The sequence below is a fragment of the Thermobia domestica genome, chromosome 6 (genome assembly GCF_964235325.1).
Source record: "Thermobia domestica chromosome 6, izTheDome1.hap1.1, whole genome shotgun sequence".
NCBI lineage: Eukaryota > Metazoa > Arthropoda > Insecta > Zygentoma > Lepismatidae > Thermobia > Thermobia domestica.
In genome coordinates this window covers 203,369,182-203,395,134 of record NC_137459.1, presented here as the reverse complement: position 1 = coordinate 203,395,134, position 25,953 = coordinate 203,369,182, and the positions used below count along the sequence as shown (strand labels likewise).

At 35.6% G+C, this 25,953-nt stretch overlaps 1 protein-coding gene across 24 annotated transcripts in view; it reads left to right on the top strand.

Annotated features, from left to right (window-relative positions):
• The window catches only part of FoxP (forkhead box transcription factor P), a 1,320,908-nt gene that overhangs the window by 1,193,853 nt on the left and 101,102 nt on the right, over window positions 1–25,953 (top strand). For 19 of the 24 annotated variants that reach the window (XM_081762611.1, XM_081762608.1, XM_081762609.1 and 16 more), the window contains 3 exons: window positions 18,457–18,558; window positions 20,545–20,720; window positions 23,680–23,755. In XM_081762611.1, coding sequence (XP_081618737.1) covers window positions 18,457–18,558; window positions 20,545–20,720; window positions 23,680–23,755 — 354 coding nt within the window. Of the gene's footprint in view, window positions 1–18,456; window positions 18,559–20,047; window positions 20,173–20,544; window positions 20,721–23,679; window positions 23,756–25,953 lie in introns of all 24 variants that reach the window. The other 5 variants (XM_081762607.1, XM_081762604.1, XM_081762606.1 and 2 more) reach the window with 2 other exon arrangements.

Here is a 25,953-nt window from a genome sequence, read left to right as displayed (position 1 = left end):
CTACTGTGGGAATAAGACACCCCTAGGTGGTGGAAAGGGGGCACATGTAAAAACAATCGAAAAGAACCGATATTAGTGTCGAATCTATAGTTGTCGGAGTCACTGACACGAATAGTGCAGTGCCCGATACCGTTTAATACCAAAGCATCTCACGATTCTGTCAACTTAGGAAGATGAATATTGGTATTTAAAATATCAATAAAAAAAAAAAAAAAAAAAAACGGATACGCGTCTCAGCATATTTCAAAATCCTCGTGTTAAGGGATATATATATATATATATATATATATATATATATATATATATATATATATATATATATATTGTGTGTGTGTGTGTGTGTGTTCCAATATAACTTTGGAAGGATTAAAGCAATTCCAATCAAACTTGATGCATTATGACTTGCAATCTGAGAAATGTACTGTGGGAATAAGACCCCTATCACCCTAGAAGGGGAAGGGAGGATGTGTAAAAATAATCCGAAATGACCGATGTTACTGTAAAATCCATAGTTTTGGGGGTCGTGAAAACGGATGACCTGCCTTTAAATTACTTTTGGATTATAGTACCCACCCCAAGCTGGAGTTTACCACATCACTTTCGATTAAAGGTTGTATCCGAAGATGGTAGAAGTTCAATTTTTTGGCCAAAATAGTATATCTCATTGGTTTCTATCATTATATTTTCATTGAAATGCGTACTCTAAGTGCGGGGCAGGTGGGGTGGGAGTTGAGAGGAAAGAAGGTATAAATACTTGCCATAAGTCCATCCTCCCGTGCGACAAACGGATGTTTTAGTTGGTTTTACAATAAGACATAAAGAAAATTCAGAACCACATAGAAGAATAGTAGCAGCGGACCATAAATACCCCCACTTCACCCAAATTAGACAGAGGAATTGCAAGTAATACAAGCATTGCAAACAATGTAGGATATAAGGTAACAGTGAGGGGAGAAACGACTACATGAACGATTCACTGAATAAATCTCCGAAGAACATTTAAACAGACACACATCATTCCAGTGGATCAAAGTTGGAGATTTATATTCAGAGACAGAAAAGTTCGTGCAAGGAATACAATATCAGGTAGAAATACGAAACATTACAGAAAACACACACACTGGAAAACATCAACAACACGACAAATGCAAATATCTATAACTCAGCATACACATTATCATTAATAGGTTCCGCACCACTGTCATAACACAAGCAAGAATCCATATATTATATGGCCACATAATCCGTATCTCTGTATTCACTTCTCCGGGTTATAAATAACCCATATGATTCTATGCCACAGCCAGTAAATCTCACCTAGATAAACTGTTACAGAAACCCTTTGATTCATTTCGATACTTTTATTTCAATGTAGAATATCTGCCAATACTTTACATTAATAAGAATGCAAAAGCAGAAATCAAATTTGTCTTTTTCTTTTCCAAATCTCGCAATGCATGTGTCTACTGCTTAGCAGTTTCTGCTTCTAACTGTACAACATTCTCTTCCTTTTTTTGTATTATATTGGTTTTAAGTTTTCTTTCTAAAACCCATTTTGCGGCGTGTTGTTTGAAATTTGTTCATTGTTTAGGATAATCTACCAACTGTCACCGTGTCAATTTTGAGTTTCTTTGATGTCTTCGTTGAAGGTATATTTCTGAATCTTCTGTTCAGTATGGTAAATTTGTTCTTGTTTGCCTTAGAGTTTCTAATTGTCTTTCGAAGATCATCGGAAGATTCCAGTTGGCAGTCCGCAAATCTTAATTGATGTCTATGGACTCTTCTAATTCTGTTCTGTACTGTTCCTCATACATACATCTTCCAAAACAATGATTGATCATAACCCACAAACATTTAAGAAAGTGGTGTAGAAGATTTAACACCAATAAAGCTTGATCTTAAAACTTATCACAGTAGTCCGGTAACGAATGTTCCGCCGAGACAAGACTTATTACTACTATCCTACTACTCAGGGGCGTCATTTAGGGGGGGCAGGGGGCATTTGCCCCCCCCTGAGTTTGAGATGTATATAGATTTTATCAATATAATAATAGTAAATCAGTGAAAAACGCGAAATTTTACTTATATCAAGGAGTTTTGCCCCCCCCCCCCGAAGCAAAATCTGAAATGACGCTCCTGCTACTACTATTTTACTACTATTAAAAATTGGCATTTATCAAATCTCACTTTAACATTATATGATTGTGATATTTCTAAAACGTAAGTAGTGCGTTCTAAAACAGTTCTTCTTACCTTTACTAGCTATCAAACAATTGTCTAGGAAAACGATAACAAACAACACTTTCTCTAATACTTGATCTTGTGTGGACTTCACGTGAGCTCAAATGGTAATCGTTGAGGCTGATGAAGTGACCACGGCGTCGTTACCGTTGGCAAAGGTCTGGATCGCTCATCAACTAAAATTTTCTGGTACGCCATTCTGAAATCCAGAACAGTGAAGACCATCATGCCTTGTAATTGATCAAAAATATCTTCCGGTATAGGAAGTGGGTATACCATCTTTCCAAGAACCTTGTTTAGAGTCACCTTATAATCCACACACAAGCGTGATCCACCGTTTTTCTCTCACACAATCGGAAAAGTATACCGGTTTCCATTTCTTCTGTACTACTAATTTATCCACATCATGTTTGACCTGATCGACTGTACTACATGGTATTTGGTAATACTTCCTAAAAGTTAGAATAATATCCACTATGACTGGAATGTGACATGTATATCCTATTGAAGGTTTGGTATCTTCCCCTGAAAAATATTCTAGGGTGTTTGTGTTTCAAAACCTGACTTATATTTCACTTAACAACACTAATGGTAATTCAGCGCTTCACTTTTTTTTTTTTTTTTTTTTTTGAATGCAGAAGCAACTCCTTCAGCATATGTGTTGTCACTGCCATACGTGAGAATTTAAGTATTAATACATCCACCCAGATGGAACCATGCCTCATCAGTTCAGTACCAACCATGGAGTTCTTCCTTTCCGGCGTTATAGATTCCATTAACCAACGACCATAGTCTTTTCGAACCTATAACGAAACAATAGCAAATATACGAGATACCCCATAAAGTTGCATAATTTCTTGAACACGCTTTATCTGGGTGGTCTTGTACCTACTATATCGCTTTGCTCAAATGAGTTGTAGAGAAAAATATAAAAATAACAACAGAGATATGATTTCGATAGTTCATTTTTACCTAACATAGGTAAATGGGAACATGATCCTCTTTTGTCTTGTTCAATTCTTGTAGCTAGAGGGTGTCCGGGAAATAGGGACGAATATTAAAGTGCTATAAAACTAATATAAAATATATTGAAAAAAAATATTTATAAACACATTGAGTAACTTCTCCCATTTATGTATACATACACATTAGGTAATTTTCTTACATTTATGTATGAAAAATTGTATCCGGCATATGAACACCCAAGGCTGCACGGCAATGAGCAATGCGTTCATTGAAATTTGCGATGACGAGTTCACAAACATCTGGTGTGAATGTATCTGTTCTTCCACAGTCACTTGCGGATTTCCTGTACCCCAATTTCTGCAGTTCTGCTTATTGATGTACCCACTCAGATGGAAGTATGCCTCATCTGAGAAAATTATTCTGGTCGTGAAGTTCTCGTTCTTCTCTTGTCGAACCAATACCCGTTGAGCAAATCGATGTCTCTTTCCATGATCTCTAGGCTTCAACTCTTGTGTAAGTTGAATCTTGTATGCATGCATTCTCAGATCTTTCGACAGGACTTCGTGCAGTGAACTTAGTGATAAATTCAATTATTGAGCTCGTCGGCGAACTGATTTCATGGGGCTTACGGTCACACTGTCACGCACGACAGCAATGTTTTCTTCTCTTCGAACAGAACGCGGTCTTCGCGTTTGCTTAACATTTAACACTGACCCCGTGGTCTCAAACTTCAGGACTAACTTCCGAACTGATGATTCAGTAGGAGCAACATTGCGTCCAAGTGCCACACGCAAATCTCGAACGGTTGCCGTAGGACTTTCCTTGTTTTTGTAATAACTTTTAATCACTTGGATGCGTTGCTTTATTGTCAAACGCTTCATGCCGAAATAAACACCAACCAACAATGCTCACCACACAGGCTACTAATCGGAAGGATAGAGGATAACAACACGGCTGCCAACCGTCATATGACAAAATGGCGCGAAATTCTAATTCGTCCTTATTTCCCGGGCACCCTATATAATTTTAAAACTTTTTCTTCCTTTTCCTTGTTTTCTTATTATTACCTAACTAACTCTATGGCCTATGGAACCCGGAGGTTCAATGCTGTGTTCACAAAAGCTCTCCACTGACTTCTCTCCCTAGCCAACTGGATCACGTTTCTACTTTCTATTCCTATTTCTGCGAGATTCGTCTTAATATTGTCCTCTCATCTGCGCCTAGGTCTTCCTAATGGTCGTTTTCCGATTGGACTTCCAGTTAAGATTTTACAAGGGTTCCTACTTTCTTCCATCCTGACTACATGATCTGTCCATCTGAGCCTCCTAGATTTGATGTCCCTAACAATGTTTCGTAAACCGTATAAATTATGTAGTTCCTCGTTATGAAGTTTCTGCCATTCCCCATTCTCGTTCCTCTTGAGTCCGGATCTCAGGATCTTGTTTTCAAATACTTTCAGTTTACGTTCTTCCCCTAGAGTAAGTGACCATGTTTCGTAACCATACAGAACAGCAGGCATGATTATCGTTTTATATATTTTAAGCTTCAAATTCCTCTACAGAATTTGTGACGACAAGAGAATTTGAACTTAATAATAACACGAATTCCCTGCTTTTAGTCAATATTTAATTTCTTCGTGAATATGATTTTGGTCTGTTTATATTGATTCTAGATATTTGTCGAAAGCATTACTTAATATTTTACGTATGGATAATTTACCGTGTTAGAATGAAACTGTTTGATATATACACACACACTGAAAAGAGAAAAGTAAATTAATCAAAATACATGACCTACGCACACTTTCATACAAACATATGCATACATCACATATATACAAAGGTGTAAGTTGTTCTTGTACATTTACAGACCAGGCAGGTTGCTGAACTCAGGAATTTATAACTCTGATAAATTTGATCTAAAACAGCATTACTCTGTATTTTTTTTTTTTTTTTTTAATTTTTGAATTGTAGGCGAAATAATAATAATAATAATAAAGCCAAAACGAAGTTGGTATTTCATAATAAATATTTTAATGAAAGACAAGCCAACGCAAAGTTCACATAAATTTGATGCGTTGAACTGGAGGATCTGGCAACATTCCATTGTATAGTCCTTATCTGTTTTCATTTGGTATACCGCACCTGCCATCATGTGGTTTTGATTGTCTATTTTGCCTTTTTATGTAACTCCATTTTGACTTTCTATTCTTTGAGGATATTCTACGTGACAGAACTAGAGGAAGGAACTATCTTCTTAGGATTTTAGTTGTGATAATTCTTGTTTTTGAAGCTTAAGATAAGATTGTTTTGTGAGTTAAAAATATCTTCTTCTCGCAGTAATTATAAGCCTATATTAAAAGGATATTCAAAATATTGTAGTTTGAAGAATGTTGCGAGTTTCTTAGATCATAATATTTTGATGGCTGAAATAAATGTCAAATTACAAAAAGGAAATTAGATAGCTGATAAGCTGGAAAAGGAAGAAATAAAATATAAATTTGTTAAACAAGAAAAGTACAAAGGATTTTTTTTAAAGTTTACAACAAATAGAAGGAGGATGTAACAAGCAATAGAAACATTTCATACTTTTCAAACGTTAATCTACAGGGGAAGTGGTACAATATCGCGAACAGAACATAGTTAAGAAGAATGGGACAAGGAAATGTTGGAAATAAAGTAACAAGAAAGAAAGATAAAGTGTAACAGTGAACTACGAAGGAAAACTAACGAAGCCAGGGAAGCATATTTTAGACGTTTGATGTAGGCGTGAATAGACCGCATCCTAAATTCTGGGAATTAAAATAACCTGATACACGAAATTACGCTTCATCTATCAAAATGGAAATAATGAGGTCCAAGCAACCATTAACGATATCACGCGAGAGTAATTTACAATAAACAACTCGTTTAGCTTTGTTTTGTTCTTTCAGTTCATATAGTACGGTCACATGATATTCTCGGAAACAAAGCTCCTCTAATACTAGGTTGGGTGTACACTGGGTTACACCAACTTCCTGGAATTTTTGAAATGTTACTGTGAACTCAGTCAAGTACCTCTAAGTTCTTCACTTCGGGGGGGGGGGGGGGGGGGGGGGTGTTTTTCTTTTCACTCACAATGGATTCCATTGTATTTAATTTCCTATACAAATATTGAATTGCACCAGCTGAATCAAGATATGTGTGGGGAGCTTCCTGAAATCAAGATTTTTGCCGCGAACGTGTTCTTAGTCTTCTTAATAAAATATGTGTTTATGTAAAATTCTTCAATATCAATTCGTTTTGCAGAAGAAAAATGCATCATTTTCCACTAGAGAACAACTTCCAATATACAATTACGAAAACAATACATAATCAAAATCAAACCATAGAAACCTTTGATAGAGGGCACCTGAATGGCGTTGATAATGTGTCCATCATCACATTGTAACTACATTTTTCCCTCGATGCGCCCATATTACTATCTACGATGCATTCTGTGAGACACCCTGTAGAACAGGTGACGGAACATTATACCGTATTGTATGAAGCAAAAGCAGATATCTTATGGAAATAATCTTAAAAATGCTAGAGGCAATCGAAAAATTAATATGAATAACTCTCGCTGAGTAGAATGGAAAATTAACATGGACGTGTGGTAGAAATAACAATATTGGAGATAATTCAGTAAAAAAGAAAAAAAAAACTACTGTTAGGACACCATTTGAGATTAAATTGTTTTGAGGCAGTGGCAGAATTTATTGTTGAAGAAACTAGGGAAAGGGAAAAAAACAGCTATAATTGACGGACGGTTTCAAAGCGGATAAATTCTACGTCAAGATTAGCGGTGGACGTAGCTAATGGAAATTTTTAATTTGTGGGAAGTGACCTTCCAATAGGTTAATGGTAATAATAATAATGGTGAAGAAGAAAGATCGTTCTCGTTATTTTGGATGAAGTGGTATAAACAAAGAAAAATATAACAATATCAGCATCATGATCGATAGCAAGACTATCCATGACTTTGGATTGATTATTTTAACAAAATAAACACGGATCAAAGCTTCAAACCCACTATGTTTTAAACTATAATATGTAATGGTTTCGGATATCTAACATATCCTTCCTCAGACACTATAGAACATAAATGAAAATACAGACATCTATATGTCATTGTTATGAAAAAGTTTAAATTCTTTTAACAGACATATATATCTATCTATCTATATATATATATATATATATATATATAGTCATTGTTATAAAAATGTTTAATTTCTATTTGCTGAGGTCTTCACAATCTCTTAAGTCTCCGTGTTCCCTTTCCAACCAATCACTTTCCGCCATTTTCGGTTCTTATAAGAGCCTTTTTTATTTTCTTCTTGTCCACGCTATCCAAACTTCTTTGTCAAAATTCATTAATAGGTAAGCTACCTGTCCAGTTCATCAATTTATCTCTGGTCATGATCGATACCCAAACCGACGTTCTCATCATTAAGGAAGGTTCTTTGATCGCTTGGAAGTACAGAGATGAGATCCTGGAGCACTATGTGCAGCAGTTTTGGACTGCTGTTGGTCCAGATTCGTTTCCATGGAAATATAGTTCCTCGTTGAAAACTTTTTTGCCATTGAGGCTATCGCTCTGACTGAATGACCAGTCAGGTCTCGCAACTTAAATGAGATCGGACATGTGTTCGATGTCTTAGGCAGACAATAGCAGAACGCCATCGTTCTCCTGGACTCTTGCGAGAGTTAATAGTGTATATTTGCCAAAAAGGGAGTTTCTTGTTCATGGGTATCAATGACCATATTTTAAGCATGGATTATAGTTGTGGGACTTGTATAGCAGTTTGAAATCATCACGTCCCTTATTAAGTGTAACTTTCACAATTTATGACATTGGTGTTCGTTCGTACAATCCTACGTTTTGTGATAAAGGTGTCATTTTTCTTTTAGTTGGAAGTTTTTCTTGTATGCTTTACTGATTTCAACATGCTCCTTTCGTTAAGTAGAATTTGGCGTACGAACTGTGGTATTCATAACGAAATACCCTTTACTTTTGCTTTGTTCCTTTAATTTTACAGACAGTTGTAAGTTTATGAAGTCTACTTCGCTAAGTGAACTTTTCCTTAAATCTTTACCTATGAATGCATAAATAATTATTTTGGTATCAGATCTATTTTAGCCTATACAGGAAAAAATAAAACATTTTTAACTGAATAGCAAAGAGCACAAATAAGTAAATAATGAAATAAATAGTAAATAATAAGTAAATAAGTAGCAATTGTATTTTGTTTTAAAGAAGGTTGTTAGCTCTAGTGTATAAAATAGTTGAGTAACATATGTTGGGTGCAATAATATTATTTTATTTAGACGCATACTTTGTATGTTGCTGTTATAGAAACACTTTTTGCTTTTATATTGGTTTGGTACAATTGAAATGTCCGCATGCCATAAGTCACTTTTAATGAGGATAAAACTACTTGTCTGCGGTCTCTGATGAAAAGAAGTTCTCAACTTCCGTTCATTAGGGAAGTTCTTCCTTGCTAAGAAGTGATCGAGATGCCGGAAGAGGTTGTTGTCGACGGAGCGTCAAAAGAATACAATGGGTAAGGATTCGATATTGCATCTCAATGGAGATTCTGTATCGTCCTTTGAGCGAAGTATGTGCATTTATTGTTGTGCAACAATAGAATGCAGTGTTTTTGACCATTGCTGGATGGTTGTGGACAACTTTGTACTGCATTTCATGAAGTTCAGCACTATAACGATTCCCAGTGATGGTTTCGACGTAACGGAGAAGGACATAATGGATCATTCTAATATACCAGCAATATCTTCCATAGGCAGAGGAGGGATTCTAGACGCTGATCCTGACCGAATCACTGTCGTGACCACTTACGATTATCGTACGAGTATGAGATCCATTTTTCATGAGAAATTACAACCTTATGCAGAAAACCTTTCCGGCTATTTTGTACTCTCAGACATGGCGTATATTGGTTCAGTAGTTTGGGCTAACACTGACTTTGACAATGTGTTAATAATAATAATTAGGTATGCAATAATTGCAAATTTGCAGCGAAACGATCGACCTTTATTGATCATTCATAGAATTCTTTTAGTGCATCAATTGTTTTCGTGAACGAACATGTCATGCAAATTGTTCAATTTGACGTTACAAGCGAAAAGCATAATGGCTTTGAAAAATTGTATTCGCAGAACAAAACGAAAAGGGCTTCGTCGTATTTATAATGCTGAAAATTATATTTTTCATTGTTTATAATGAAAAGTCTCGTGCCAAATGCTTCTCCAATGTTAAGTTTATGGGCATCCCGTTTTCCAGTGATTATTCCTCAATGGTATGTTTAATCTGGATATGTGACTCCTTACGACACTCAGAGCGCGCCCTCGAATTACCATGTCAAATTTGGTTAAGAATGGTTTAGCCCTCTCGGAGGAGTATCCACATAAACGAACGCCTAAGTCGAGTAAAGACGAGCTTCGCTCTCTACGGTCGGTTTGGTGCAGCAATAATAATAATAATAATAATAATAATAATAATAATAATAATAATAATAATAATAATAATAAAGAAAAATATCTGTAGTAATGAACAAATAGTGGTTCAATATACTATTATTGAACTTCGGCTATCAGTTAGTTGGTTAAGTTAGATTGGAGTTTAGCCTCCCTTTCAGCATCTACACTATACTGTACGTAAACCTACACCTTAACGTGGGATCCGAATCATATGTGCTCCCACCGGGAATCGAACCTGGGCCTACTGCGCCAAAGTCGCATACCCTAACCACACAATCACGAAGGAACTTTTCCAGTAGTAGTTCTTAATTAAAGAAGTACCACGAAAGAACTTCGAACTCTAAAGATTATCAGATAGTAATGGCCAATTTCACTCATGGATTTTCAATATTTGATATAAATTCCTTGATTATCATATTCTTTTGTCACATCATGACCCTGAAAACTGGCTACTTTTAATAACTCAATTAAACTTTCCAATTTTTAAAACAACAACGTTATGTTGGACATTTTATGGAACTTCTTGCCTATGTAACCGTAAATAAAGCCTGTTAACAAAATTTGCAAAGCTCATGCTGCTGTAAATGTGTCTCTTCGATTTATCCCCCCTTATGCAGAGTCATTTTGATGTATGATTAGCGTCATAGTAAAAGCCGGACTACTGCAGGAAACAAATGTTAGTCTAACTCTTTAGTATGGCACTAATCACACGTCAGAACGACTCTGCATAAGGCCCATCATATTTCGGAAAGAAGGGAGCTCAAGCAGGAATTTTATAAAATTTTATTTTGATCACGCATAAGAAATAAAGCTGCCGAATAAGAAAGCCAACAAAATAGTTTCGACAGAGTTTATAGCTATTACACAACAAATTTCGTTTATCATATGAAGATAATGGAAAAATGGTATGTACACTCACAATATTCTTCTTTTACATTAATATCCGGGAACGATGGAATGGTAGTATAACTGGGCTCTCTTGGCGGAGATTCAGTGTGGTGGAGAACGGCCTATACTGGGAGGCCCATCTACTGCATCATATTCAAGCCTCAGTCATGGCTGAGAGACCACTTGAATCGTACGTCATGTCGTTCGCAATCTCGGTGTTGCATAAGAATGATAAGACAAAGACACAAAATTTAAATTTTACAATAATGGATACATTTCAATTGAACTCGAAAGTTACTCTATCCATTTTCATAATTGAGGTTTCCTCGTTGTATGAGGGATGGTTAGAAGGCACATTCAATAAAATTTCTACACCCATTTCCAACAGAAATCCTTCCGAAAGTTTCAACATATATATATATATATATATATATATATATATATATATATATATATATATATATATATATATATATATATATATATATATATATATATATATTAATATATTACGACACAAGTAAACTTGATAAACCTCATTACAGTTCCTATATTTCAATAAATAACTTCGAAATTCAATCGGTTTCTGGACAAAGAACTCACCCTTCAAATGTCGACAGTGAAATTTCACACACTTCTATCATTTTTCAGCTTGGAACACTGAATGACATATTTTTCCGATTGTTGTTTGACTCTTATTTCCACTGTTGTGGTAGCGATTTTTAGGTTTAGAAATAAACTGCATACAGTTACTCTGTTCCGTAACAAAAATGCTCAGGAAGATAAAAAATATATTACACTCTTGTATTTTTCATACTTTTTCTTTTTTCGCTAGTAACTCTAGGCGCACATATATGGATATCTGAGAAACCTATGAGTCGATCGGCAACCCAATAGAACATTGGTAGGTGAAGTAGACGTGAATACCATACAAGCTATGACTCCCATTGGCAGCAGCCAGCGGTTTCAACAGTATTGTCACGCATACAAAGCGAGACAGAGGACACACAAAACTGTCAGCGTCTTTATCTTATTACGTATTTACATTGGAATTGGGGAGAAAAATCATTTAAAAAAATACAGAGGCTCGTAATATTGGACACATATAGAACTGTAAGAAACTTCCTACAAATTGCAGAAAATGAAATGTTTCGGTTTTACGTCCCATACGTAGGCCGTGTAGCCTAAAGGAGACGGTGATGATGAGAACGAATGAAATGGTGGAATGAAGAAAGTAGGAGAAAACGGGAGAACCCGAGGAAACCCACGCACATGGTGTTTCTCCACCACAAAGCCCATTTGGCGCTAGGTGGGATCAAACGAGGGACCCCAAGCAACAAACATGAACGTTCTAGCACTGAGCCACCGCGACCTCTCCTGCAAATCTTAGAGTAAAGTGTCAAACACAGAGAAACAGAAATATCGTTGGACGACCCTATATTACTATGTCGCCTGCTGAGTTGATAAATGGAAAAAAAAATCGTACTACTACTACTACTACTACTACTACTACTACTACTACTACTACTACTACTACTACTACTACTACTACTACTACTACTACTACTACTACTACTACTACTACTACTACTACTACTACTACTACTACTACTAATAATAATAATAATAATAATAATAATAATAATAATAGTGTAAGAAATTATAGTTAAATGTGATTTAAAAAATAATTCGGAAATTCTTGTGAGGTTAGCAGAAATTCCCAAGATTTTAAACCTTCAGCTATTTGCACTGTACATATGAATGATTTGCAATTGAGTCTAGTAATGTTGAAAATTCTTTAATATACAAGTCTTTACTACTGGCATTTTAAGCACAAATATATCAATATCTGCCAGAAAATAATGGATATAAACTGTAAAAACAATACTAATAGTTGTAGCGTATAAAGTCAAAGTGAAGTTCATTATTTTCTGATAATAAAAGCTATTATGAAACCATATGCTAGGGAAATTAATATTTGATTTTATTCTAAGATTCATCAGCGTGAGAGCTAAGTGGTTAGCGTACGCGCCTTTGGCGTGGGAGACTGGGGTTCGATTCCCGGCGCGAGCTCATGTGGTTCGGATTGCACGTTAATCAGTAGGTCAACGTCTCATATGGCCTCGCTGCTGAACGGGACGTTAAACTCAAAATCAACTCAACTTATCGGCGTGAGAAGTTAAAAGGAAACAGACTTCTGACCAATGCATTTCATCTTGTACTGTGGTGACAACTGTATGTATTTACGTATACTTTGAAGTTGCATGTTATGGCGTTAGTAGACAACAATTATTGATCAGCCGTTGAACAGTAGGTGAGTGCATTAGAATCATTAAGTTGAATTGATTACTTCTAATACACACACACACACACACACACACACACACACACACACACACACACATATATATATATATATATATATATATATATATATATATATATAGGGTGATTCAATAAGAACGTAGGGGGGCGCGGTGGCTCAGTGGTAGAGCGTTCACCTCCGGTGCTTGGCCCTGGTTCGATCCCAGCTCGCGCCGTGTGGACTTTGTGGTGGACAAACATCGTGCTCGTTGGTTTTCTCGGGGTTCTCCCGTTTCCTCTCACTTTCTTCATTTCACCATTTCACACATCTCTCATCGTCACCGTCTTCTTTAGCCTAACCGGCATAATCGTGGTACGTAAAACTTAAAGATTTCATTTCATTTTCAATAAGAACGTACTAGGCCTATATCGCAGCTAATACTGCACATAGAGCCTTCAAACACAGAATTGCATCACCAAATTGTATGTGTAGAATGCAATAAAAATAGGACCGGTGGCGTCTCGTGAATACCTCCAACGGGGGCAACTTCAAAATTTGAAATGGAAAGTGGTATAACTGTTGGAATCGTTCGAAAGGACATTAAATATCATGCAACTTTTGGAGGACAAACTTTGTCATATCCTTTCCCATTTAGCCGCTAGAGGCGTTGTTGCAGACGTGTGTCTGACTACCCGCAGCAGGCCTTTACCTCAGCTAATAATGCACATAGAGCCGTTAAACAAACAATTGAACTACCAAATCGTATGTGTAGAATGCAATCAAATAGTAGCGACCCAGTGACGTATCGTGAATATCTCCAACGGGGATCATCTGCAAAATTTTGACATGGAAACAGGGGTTGGTTGTGCCTCCATTGAAACAAGCGCACAATGGAAGAAACGTCGAGAGGTAACACGTTGTCATATTTCTTCCTCGTTGGCAGCAACACGGTCGCATTACTAGGTGAAAGTCAGATGATGCGAGGGTGTCCCCAGTCACACCAGGCGTATGCCGGGAGGGTACGTGCAAACCATGCCCTGGCAAACAACCGCCGACGCCTATGCAGGATTAACTCGGGGCCTAAGCCAAGGGTAGCCCAGACCCACAATGACGGGGACGCGCGAAGTATCTTGTGTGCGTACGTACAATATAAAATATCTCCCAAATCCGGGAGCATGTGTTGTGGGCTTGTTTGTCGTTGTTTCGAACAGCACACTCATTTATCGTTGCCAGTGATTGTGTGGTGGTACTTTTCTAGATCCAGTAGCTAACACGTACATGACCTTGCTCAAGACATAGTCTATGCGGCCTCGAACAGGCGATTGCTGCTATGTCAGACAGAGGGCAGAAGGAGTGATGCTGTAGCCAAAACAGGTAACACAAGCGTGTAGAGTCCGAGAGTGATTAACCTCTGCAGTGAGTTAAAGTGGTCCGTGTACTGGACAATGTGTCGTGCATTGAGTTCTACTACCCTTGTGCATTACAAGCTCGTGACGGGATGAATACGAAACTTCCACAAGCAGTGAAACCTCTTTGATTGTGTTGATGTATGAGTGATTGTAGTAGGAAGTGTCGGTAGTAAATAACATTCATGCGGTATATGAATTTGGAGGCATTCCAAATGCTCATGATTTTAGGGGAATGCCGGGAAAATTATAGGGCTGCAGCTCGATTATACGTTGAACGCTATCCACAGCGACAAGCTATTTCCCGCAATCTGCTGCGGAGATTAGTAGCACGATTGCGGCAGACAGGCAACAAGTGTGGACGCTATGGTGTCCGGAGAAGAGTCGTACAAAATGAAGGCGTTGCCATTATGTATTTGCCGCTATTGCAGTAAATCCTCATGTATCTTCGCGGCAAATCGCACGAGATCGTGGTATCAGTCAAGGTAGTGTCCTGCGTATTCTGTGGGAATCATGGCATAATGCTGCCATATGTAGGGAAGAGTTAAATGTTCATTACCGCAACGCTGGATCGGAAGAGGTTCCAATCCACAGTTTCCTCCGCGGTCGCCCGACCTTACTTGTATGGACTATTTTTTTTCTGGGGTCGAATTAAGGATCTTGTGTATGTCAACCAACTAACTACAATTCGCAACATGCAAGACCGCATTACAACCGCATTCCGGACCATCAATGTGGCCGAGTTGGAAGCTGTTGCTCACAATTACGTACAGCGAATACATCGCTGTATTGCTGTTTGGGGACATCACTTTGAACATTTGTGAAAGCCAGGGGGCGTCGACTACACTCCGCAGAAGATAAACTGATTCTTTAGCTCTTTACTCATCTTTCTCCAATGGCTTGATTGCAACGCCTCAGCTTTCTGTCCCCATGTTTTATTCCATGCTTTGGCAACAGCACATTCGGTTCATCTTTCTTCGTTGCAACCAATAGTTTCTTCTTCCGTTTTGTTATAGCATCGTACATTGTCCCTCATCATAGTTCTCCCCATCCACTGCGCTTCTGTCGCAGCCATACGGAAACCACTCTCTTTAAATATTGCGTATGTCATTGGTTCCCTATTTAGAGCTTCATTCAATAGCAGCAAATGTATCTCTGCTTACTGTTACAGTATGTACCTTCCCCCCGTCGTAGTCTCTTGTTGACGCCATTGTTGTCGCCACTTACACGGTGCGATTCCGCGTATGTACAATTGTACATACCGTTCGTTTCAGACCAGTATTTACTCTTCCCTTTAGTTCCGCATGCAGAAACCCTCGCATTATCTGACTTTGACCTCGCAATGCGATGGTGTTGCCACCACAGAGGAAGAAATATGCCAGCGTGTTTCCTCTCGACGTTTCTCCCATTGTGCGCTTGTTTCAATGGAGGCACAACCAACCCCTGTTCCCATGTCAAATTTTGCAGATGACCCCCGTTGGAGATATTCACGATACGCCACTGCTGTCGCTACTATTTGATTGCATTGTACACATAAGATTTGGTAGTTCAATTGTTTGTTTAACGGCTCTATGTGCATTATTAGCTGAGGTAAAGGCCTGCTGCGGGTAGTCAGACACACGTCTGCAACAACGCCTCTAGGGGCTAAATGGGAAATGATATGACAAAGTTTGTCCTCTAATAGTTGCATGACAATTAATGTCTTTTCGAACGATTCCAACAGTTATACCACTTTCCATTTCAAATTTTGAAGTTGCCCCCGTTGGAAGTATTCACGAGACGCCACCGGTCTCGCTCCTATTTTTATTGCATTCTACACATACAATTTGGTAATGCAATTTTTTGCTTGAAGGCTCTACGTGCAGAATTAGCTGCGATATAGGCCTGGTACGTTCTTATTGAGTTGAGTTGAGTTGATTTTGAGTTTAACGTCCCGTTCAGCAGCGAGGCTATATGAGACGTGGACCTACTGATTAAGGTGGAATCCGAACCACATGAGCTCCCGCCTACATTCTTATTGAATCGCCCTATATATATATACAGGGTGGTAGGTAACTCCACCGAAAAACTTTGGGAGGCGGTTTGTTATACAAGATGAAAGAAAAAAGTTCTAATAAACATGGGTCGAAAAACGTTTCCTTTCAGAGTTATGAACTACAGAAAATTCGAAATATGTTTCAAAACGCCCTGGCTTAGAAACTACAGGGCCTATCCCAAGCGGTTTAAGGAATTACACAGGAACTGGTATACATTCTATCAAAATATCCATGTTTCAGAATTCCCCGATACCAGCGTATCGAACGCACCATTAGTACTGAAAGGAGTATCCCTATACCTCAACTTCCTTTTTTACAGTTCCTTTCACCGATAACGGAGGATGGTAAAACATGGATATTTAGATAGAGCACATACTAGTTCCTGTGTAATTCCTTAAACCGCTTGGAATAGGTCCTATAGTTTCTAAGTGAGGGATTTTTGAAAAGTGATTTTTCGAATTTTCAATGGATTATAACTTTGAAAGGAGACGTTTTTCGGCCCATTTTTATTAGAACTTTTTTCTTTCGTTTCGTATAAGGAATCGCCTCCCAAAGTTTTTCGGTGGAGTTACCTACCACCCTGTATATATTGTAGTAAGCACTGCAGACCTCTAAGACTGGCAACACTTCCATGTATGATTGTCATCTATTAGCTATCAAAGCTAATAAAATCGTGATACCTTTTTCAATCAATTTGAGAGAGGTAAATAATTTGGTAGAGCTATAAAAATGAATGTAAAATAAATAAGAAGGTGAATTCTAATGAGGCAACAAGTTTAAGATTACCCTAGGCAAACATATGCATGAGCAGAATTACTAGGTTTGTCCGATAGACGTTGTGCAACAGAACGACTAAATATATCTCTGAGTGTCTTTGGCTGTCTCGAAATAAAGTTGATATGAGAGTAGGCAGTCGTACATGCACATGGATCAGAGAGCTAAATGTTTTCCTTCTTTAAAAAACAATAGGTTATTCAAGTTAATACACACGTATTCTGATGTTGGTTCACATATTCACAAGAAGACTGTTTTATATCCACTGGGCTAACACCCATTCGAGAAACAGTCAGTATACTTGCGTTCAAATTTTTGGTAATAATTGTCCAATTCTATCGGTCCTTGGCGACAATGTATGTTTAGCACACGAAACTCGCGGTTTCGCCATACTTAATTAAACTTAGTCCGGGTAAGCATTCATGTTCTGCACACCACTTGTCTTATAAGTTGCAAGAATACGGTGATCCACGGAACTAAGTCCGAATTGCCAATTTACTGATGACAGATGTCAACTTCATCTTGCTACGACTATGATCTAATACCAATTGGGCCCCGTTCGAAGTCGAGACCCTAATATCTCTGGCTTCGGTCCGCGTCACTTGGGTCCTTTCCCAAGTTTGAATCAATTAGATGTCATCCTCTTTCTTTTGTGATTCTCTTGTCGAAGTGGAATACATTGAACTGGTGTTCGTAGCCTAACAATTAACTTAAATCAGCATGTATTGACTGACGAGCCTACTTGGTCACTTACTTCCTTGGAGGAGAAACTAGGTTGAGAGACAATAAGATTATCCGTTACCAGACTAGGTCAGCGTAATATTAAACTTGTTGTATTGTTTTTATTATTATTATTATTATTGTCTTTAATAAGAGAAGAGAAAAAAGGAAATATTAAATACATAAGAACTGAATACGTGAACTATCATTTCAGCCTCTTGTAGCGAGGTTGATTTTTAACTGAATAAAATTATTATTCTTTTTCATCGTCCTAATTTTTATAGCTACTGAATTTACATATATATATGTACTCACGTCAATATGTACATATATATATGAACGAAATTCGGTATATATAATTGATGAGTTAGAAACTTCTGAGTACTCAGCAAATGGTACTTAGACGAATTGTTTCACAATATTTGTCTGTGTAGTGAATATGAATTCTTCACGTCTTGTTTTAGTGTCTATGATGCAAATTGCATTCGTCACTATGAGCAATATGTAAGATACTTTTATTCCTTTTCAAATGACTTGTAACTCAAAGGCTAAACTTCCGTTGCAACTCAAATTAATATATTTCTTATGTTTTATTCCAGGCTATTATAGAATCTCCAGACAAGCAACTCACATTAAACGAGATCTACAACTGGTTTCAAAACACTTTCTGTTACTTTCGGCGAAATGCAGCAACATGGAAGGTATAGTAGCTTTAACATAAAGGAACATTGAGTTAACTGTTCCCTTGTAACTCCTAGTGCATCTGCATCCAGCGTTTTACAAGGGCAACATTTTAATCCTATGTGTTCCAAAATTATATATACTTCGCTTATAATTTTCATGTCATGTATCCTTATATTCCAGTCATTTCCATTGTGGGTGCAGATGAAACTGGATTTTTATTTTTTATTCTATTTTTTTTTTTTTTTAATCCTATAATGCTATTTTCTTTAGTATGCAAGATAGAGTATTGCATTGTGCTTCTTGCCTGCTTATGGATGTTTAATATTTTGGTAGGCATTATTCTTGTTGGCCTGTCACAAGTGTTATTCATTTTATCAATATAGTTTTTGAAAAACCAAAGAATTTATTTAATAATTTATTTATTGATGTGCATTGTGATAGTCATGTTATTAACATACATAACGTTCTAATATTTATTTAATTTGTTTGCTCTTCTTCAGAGTGTTATTTCATTTTCGCTTGCTGTCATGGAAGATGTTTGTTCGATTTAAATGGTATATGCAGTCAGTGAATGCAATTAGTATAAATTCAATTCTACTTATATATATAATTTACTTAAAAATATTTTGCTGACAGGCCAACAATTTGTTTTATTGTTTTATGTTTTTTTTCTATTGTAGTGATTTTATAAGAGTAAACATGTCAGAATCAGATCTTAATTTTCCATTAAATTGATTTACAAATGTTACATGAAGAGAATAGCAAATGTAAAAGTGGTATTGATTGTCTTTCGTTAACATAATCTACAGATTCTTTCCAAAGATATTTAAAAGAAAAAAATGTTTCTAAAAAAAGTCCAACAAGTTAGTATTTTTGTCTTTAAAGATTAGCTTTCAGTTTGAGACAATATTGACACATAGAATGTGTAAACACCTGACACTGTTTACTCAAAAAATCCAACCAATATATATGCAAATGTGAATGAATAATGGAGTGCTTTTGGGCTGGGATCTTGTCAGAATGTAAAGTTTATGTTAAGTCTTTCTTGAATTTAAGTTAATAGAGAAGTTTTTAATATTTATCGTGACTTTTTCCGTTATTTTTACTCAATTTAAATTCATTCAATTTACGTGCAACCTTTCCAGTGGCTGTATTGGCCTTTGCCAAATGCTTTGGCTTGCATGAAAATGTGTGATTTTTTTTATCTTTCCCCTTATTTCCCCTATTCAAATTATTCGGATATTGAAAAAAATAAGTTATAATGTAATGAAAACAGCTTGCTTGTGAGTTCTTTGATGCATGGCAAAAAGAACAAAAGGTGTTTTATTTATTTTTTCTGCATTTCAATGACGTAGTTTAGGTTGCTTAGTTTGAAAGACTGCAGCTGCAAGGTCTTTTTATCTGTCTCTTTCTCTTTTTCAACTTTGGAATCATTTTTCTCTCTTTTGACCTTTTTCTCCATTTTTGGTTTGCGTTGCTTACTTGTATGTGTATTATTTTGTATAGAACGCAGTGCGACACAACCTGTCTCTACACAAATGTTTCATGAGGGTGGAGAACGTCAAAGGCGCAGTATGGACAGTGGATGAAGTGGAATTTTACAAGCGACGACCCCAGCGATGCACCACTGGGTATGTCAGCAGCCACGCAAGTTGGTCTCAGACTTCTCTAGCTCCTTCTAGCAAACATTTTGATTTGAATTTTTTTCCACTTTTTTCCATTTTCATCTTATTCCATTTTACATCTTTTTCCATGTGTGTTTTTTCACTTTTTCTTGCTTTATCTGTGTGTGTGCATAACCAGCATGATGGAGCTTTCCAGCAAACTAACAACCATGCAGCCAGGAAGGGAAGAAGGTGCATCGGAAGGTAATTCAAATCAAACATGTCTTGCTGAGAAGGCAGCTAGAAGTGAGACTTTTTTTTAAAAAAATATTCTCTACTTTTTTCTCTTAAACTTTGTCTTTTACTCTCTTTTCTCTTTCTTGGTGTCTATGTATACAGAACGCGATCCGCACCAATCTGTCACTGCACAAGTGTTTTGTGCGCTATGAAGACGACTTTGGCTCCTTCTGGATGGTGGACGATGCAGAGTTTGTCAAGCGACGACATCTTTCTCGTGGCCGACCCCGGAAATATGACCCCACCCCATCACCCACTCCACCCCACCTCTCCGCACAGTAAGCACTGACTTTTTAGAAACTTTGCTGCTGCTGCTGCTTTAGTTGTTGATGTTAGTGAGCATAGGAGCTAATGTTGCTATGCAAAGCCTGTGGGGACAGGAGTGGTGATGTGGCAATGAAGTGAAGTAGATAAACCATATTTAGTCAGTGATATTTTGAAGAGTGAAGATTACAATATAAATAGATTATTTCTTACTTAGATGTTAGCTTTCACTCATATGATCAGCTTAAATGCATTCACTAACATGTTTCGTAGAAAGTTCTTCCGTTATATTTAAATTTATAATATAAAAGTGCTGTCACTTTCATATTCGTTGTGAATTTAGTTGACTCTTTTATTCCACTTCTGTCCTCATTAGGTATAGTTGTCTTCGAAATTTTTACATTACACATACAGACTCCTTAAATGTACGCCTTCAAAACAACAAAACAGGAATTAAATTAATAATAATAATAATAATAATAATAATAATAATAATAATAATAATAATAATAATAATAATAATAATAATAATAAAAGAAATCGTTATTTGTACAAAACACAGTTACACAATATACACTATGCTTTTACGCTGTGTAGTTGTTAGGGACAATTAGAATTTTTTGTGAGGGTACAGTGCTTCATTAAAGCAATATACATTTTGATATGCGAACGTACTTAATTGTACCTTTCTGATTATTTTTTTATGTATACATGATCAAAGAATATATGAATCCTTAAATTTTCCATTATAATAAAGCATTAATAAAATGGCTTGTAATATTGAAAAAGTAACAATTCTTGTAGATGAAATTCATAATCTGATCTGTAGTTCTTACAACGTGATTTATGTAATATTTGCATGAAACAGAACCATTATAGTGAATTAATTGATGTCATTGTAATAATGGCTGTATTATAATATCTTTTGTGATAATTGTGATAAAGTGGGCTGGCAAATCTTTATTGTCTCTAAAAGACGGAAATAACAAATAAATTTTAAGAAACAGAGAATATTATCTCTATGTATGGATTTTTAAAAATAAATTACGCCGTTTATTTCGCACTAAAACAATTTTCCAGCCAAGAGATAGTATGGGCAGTTCTTTTTCTATCTGCAGTATAACTAAAATTTGGCTATAGGGAGTATCCTGGGATATGTTACCATTTGTAAAATTTCATTATAGACCTCCAAACACTAGTAAAGTTTATTTCGCAGCATATACGATTATTATGAATTAGAAATTATAATAGATGAAACCTAGAATTAACCAATGGCTATTTTAGAAGGATCAAGTTTAGTTAAGTTCATTATTTGATCAACTTCAATTGTTGCATGCAGTAGTTGAAATTTTTATCCTCTTTGTTCGTATATAATAAATTGTTAGCTTTCATACACTACACAACTGCATTAGTAGATTTGCACATAGCACTATTCATCAGCCTACGAGAAACAAATATGGTATTACGTATTTCAATTGCTGGCCTGAATTATACAAGTAAAGTAAAAGAATTTTAGTTTCTATAATTCATGGAATATTCTAAACAGAGAAATATGTATATGTGAGTGTTTGCATATCAAATGGTAAGTGGTATGCTGTATCTGTGCTTAGTAGAAAGCATCTATGTAATTTAAAAACTTAAATGAGCGATTTCTTTGTATTATTCCTAATGAAAGTTTCTTTCTCTCAAATGTAGGATGAGTCTTATCATAATAGCTTCATCTGTATCTATAGATTATTTTAAAATTAATTTTGAAAACCAACTTGAGTAGAAAAAAAAAGTGAGCTATAGTTTCAAACTAAAACTGAAGGAGTTGGGGGAAAGTTCGTAGATTGAGAATTTGAGAATTACAGATCAGTATTTTCTAAAAGTACTGTACCCATTGGTGTTATTTTGATGCGAATTCATCCCATTCCTGCATGCTGCTACTTCTTTAGAAAATGTAGTGGCTTTTGTGTGCAGTTGTTGTAGATAGGTAGTGTAATTTAGTTGTCTGTTTTAGGGAAAATTATTGTGTCAAGGAATAAAATCCAAAATACTACATATAGGGTTTATCCTTCACTAACACAAGGTACTATATGTGTGTGAGATAAGTCGTTAAAAATATTTTCCCCATTTCTCTTTTTCGAATTTTCTGTGTGCTTTTTCTACATTTTCATATTTTCTGTATTAGTTTCTTGTACTTTTGGTGTCTTTTTATAACTTCTTTTTTAGACTTCTTTAAAATATTTTATTCTTGCTGTGATGTTTCACAAGTGATCATATTTTTTTTGTTATAAATTTTTTATGGGTGTTTTTACTCTTTTATATATTTATATATATATATACGTATATAAGTTATGAATATTTATATGTGTATGTTTGTATATTGTTTGGGGGCAGCAGGGTGCGAACTTGGAAGAGAAAAAGCAACGGAAGCAGGTACTATGATCACTTGGAAACATATACAGTTCTTGTTTCAAATCACGTTCTACCTGTTCTTGTGCATAACTTTCTCCTTTGATTTTACGAACATTAGTATTTTATATCTATTCATATTACATTTTTAACATCTTGATGTTGTGTGTATATGGAGGAAAGTCATGCATATTGAACTGGGTTATCTTCGGGTTAATGAATGGAAACAAAATTGTGTCTTTGATTTACACCTTGAATGTAACTTTAAAAAAAATTAAAAAATACAAAGTGCTTTGAAACAAGCTTTCTTTTTATCTTTTTAATTTATTTTTATCTTGGTCTTGGTATTATATTATCTAAGGAACCTTGTGGTATGGTGAGTTTATACACACAGGTAATTAATTTTGATATGATTATTTTAAATTCTTTTGAATTATCTTAATGTTTTTTTCTTTACATTTAGTATTTTGTTAAACCCTAATATCCAAAATCAAATAATTGTAATAATAATAATTCCTACAAACAATTTCTATATTGACCATGATAAATAATCATCCTTACTTTTTAAATTGCTAGGGGTGTGCAGTCTAAAAGCCCCACCTTGACACAAAGTCCGACATTGTATGGAGAAGCCTTGAATGCCAGCTTACAGGTAAGTTTCTTTTTTCATTTCTGCTGCTCAACAGCTGGGATAAATTCAGTTTTCTTAAAGTAAGCAAAAGAATATTCCTGTATTATAGTATCGAAATTAACTATTAATATCTGTAGTTCTTCTGGATATATTGCTATTAGATTATATGTAGATCGAAGAAGTATAACCAGTACTGAAAGCAAAATGAGTAATTGCTTCATTAATATTCTTGTTAAGTGTGGTGAAAATAAAAGTTATCGTAACATAAATAAAATTTATAAATAAAATCATACATTTTAACTAATGGAAGTATACCAAACTTTTTAAAAAAATGATACATTCTTAGCGTCTTCTTGACTTCTTTCTCCCATGCGAAAAAGAATAAACTTTTTTTTTTTCTATTCGGCGCTGAAGATTTTTCAAATTTGTGTTTTACTTGTGTATAGATAAACTACAATTTACGAGTAATAGTCGTTCATGTACATAACCATTAAAAAAATAAACATCCGTTTAAGCATTTTATCTGCATTCATGTTTTGATTTGATTCATCTATTGATCTGCTATAATAAATCTAAAAAAAAGAATGTTCTATGAATATTCCTAAGTTGATGTAAGGAAGAGAAGTCAAATCTTGATCTGGATGCTTACTGATATTTTCGATAGTTTAATTACGTGAAGAGTAGATCGAATTATTTTACATTAATGCAGTTCACAGAACTAATAGACAAGTGTAATTTTGGCCATTGTCTTATAATTATTTCCATAGATGTGGGAAAGGCAAAGGTCTGACCGCTACGCTTACTAGGAATTGAACACCATTTCCTCTTGCGGAGCAAATGTTACACAGCGAACTTACCACCAATACCACTAGTTTCTGAATTTCTTTCCTCCATTTTAGCCTTCCCATATAGAATACTCCGGCATACAAGATATGGACGCACATTATATGTCCGTATACGACCTTTTCTACCTTTCTTGGTTCCATGTTATGTTCATATAATGTCCATATCACGTCCGTGATGAACATTTCATGTACGTTATATGAATAATAAATGACTGTGTTAAAACTTTTTTCACTGTAAGTACAATGTATATTTTTACTTTGATTGACAAAAAATGAATTGTCCTTGTGTTATCTTCAGTAAGATATAGAGAACCTTCACTACATATACAAAAATTACTTAAAAAGGAAGAAGAAGAAAGTATTGCAGAAAATGTCATAGTTGAACCTAGGGAAAAAAAAAAAACTGCGAGTGCATTGCGCTTGCTTGTCTCCACCCAAATGCCTGATTGCTGTAGGACAACCTCATAGATTACTACACCACGTTAACCTAAAACAGCTGTCGTCAGTCTTGAAAGTTTTGTAAGCAGTCTCTTAGAATAGCTGCAAAACCAACTTTTATATATATATATATATATATATATATATATATATATATATATATATATATATATATATATATATGCTTGTTTTCCTGTACCGTTGTTGTTGGTTGTTCCGGAGTTTACCGTCCCTTTGAGCACTGAGATTTTAAGAAGCGTGGAATTTCAGCTTTACTCGGTCAAGCACATGAGCTGCCAATGAAAATCGAACTCGTGTATGCTTACCATATAGCCGCTAGGGAGCTCCCTGTTTTCCTGTACTGTTGTTAGTGTAGATACACTTACAGTTACAACATATAGCTTCATACTTTCTTCATCACTCATTTATTTATCTGAATATTGTTTATTGTGGTTTACGCAACCCCCGAAAATATAAAATATGAAATAAATATTACAAAGTAATGCCACTTTTTTCTAAGCTTTCTGTCTGCACTGGAGATTGAACCTGATATTATTTGTACTGGAAATACGTGTTAACCACTCTGCTATACAGAACATCACTTACGTATTTCAAGATATGGTAGGTTTTAAAGCGTGTGTTGCATATGCAGAAAAGAAGAGAGAATATGTTGCATATCTTAACATACAACATTCCTTCGAAAACAAAACTATGTATTACACTCCTTCTTGAAGAGTCCTAGTTTATTATTATAATTTATTATTATAATTTTTGTTTTATCATTACTATAATTCTTTTTTTCTGTTTCCACATAACACTGTGCTTAACTGGATACATTACTCTTAGTAAAAATCAAAAGAGTTTCTGCTGCGTACATTTAATAATACTCGTACCTTAATGTCTTAAAACTAACCTGATATTTTGACATACTGTTTC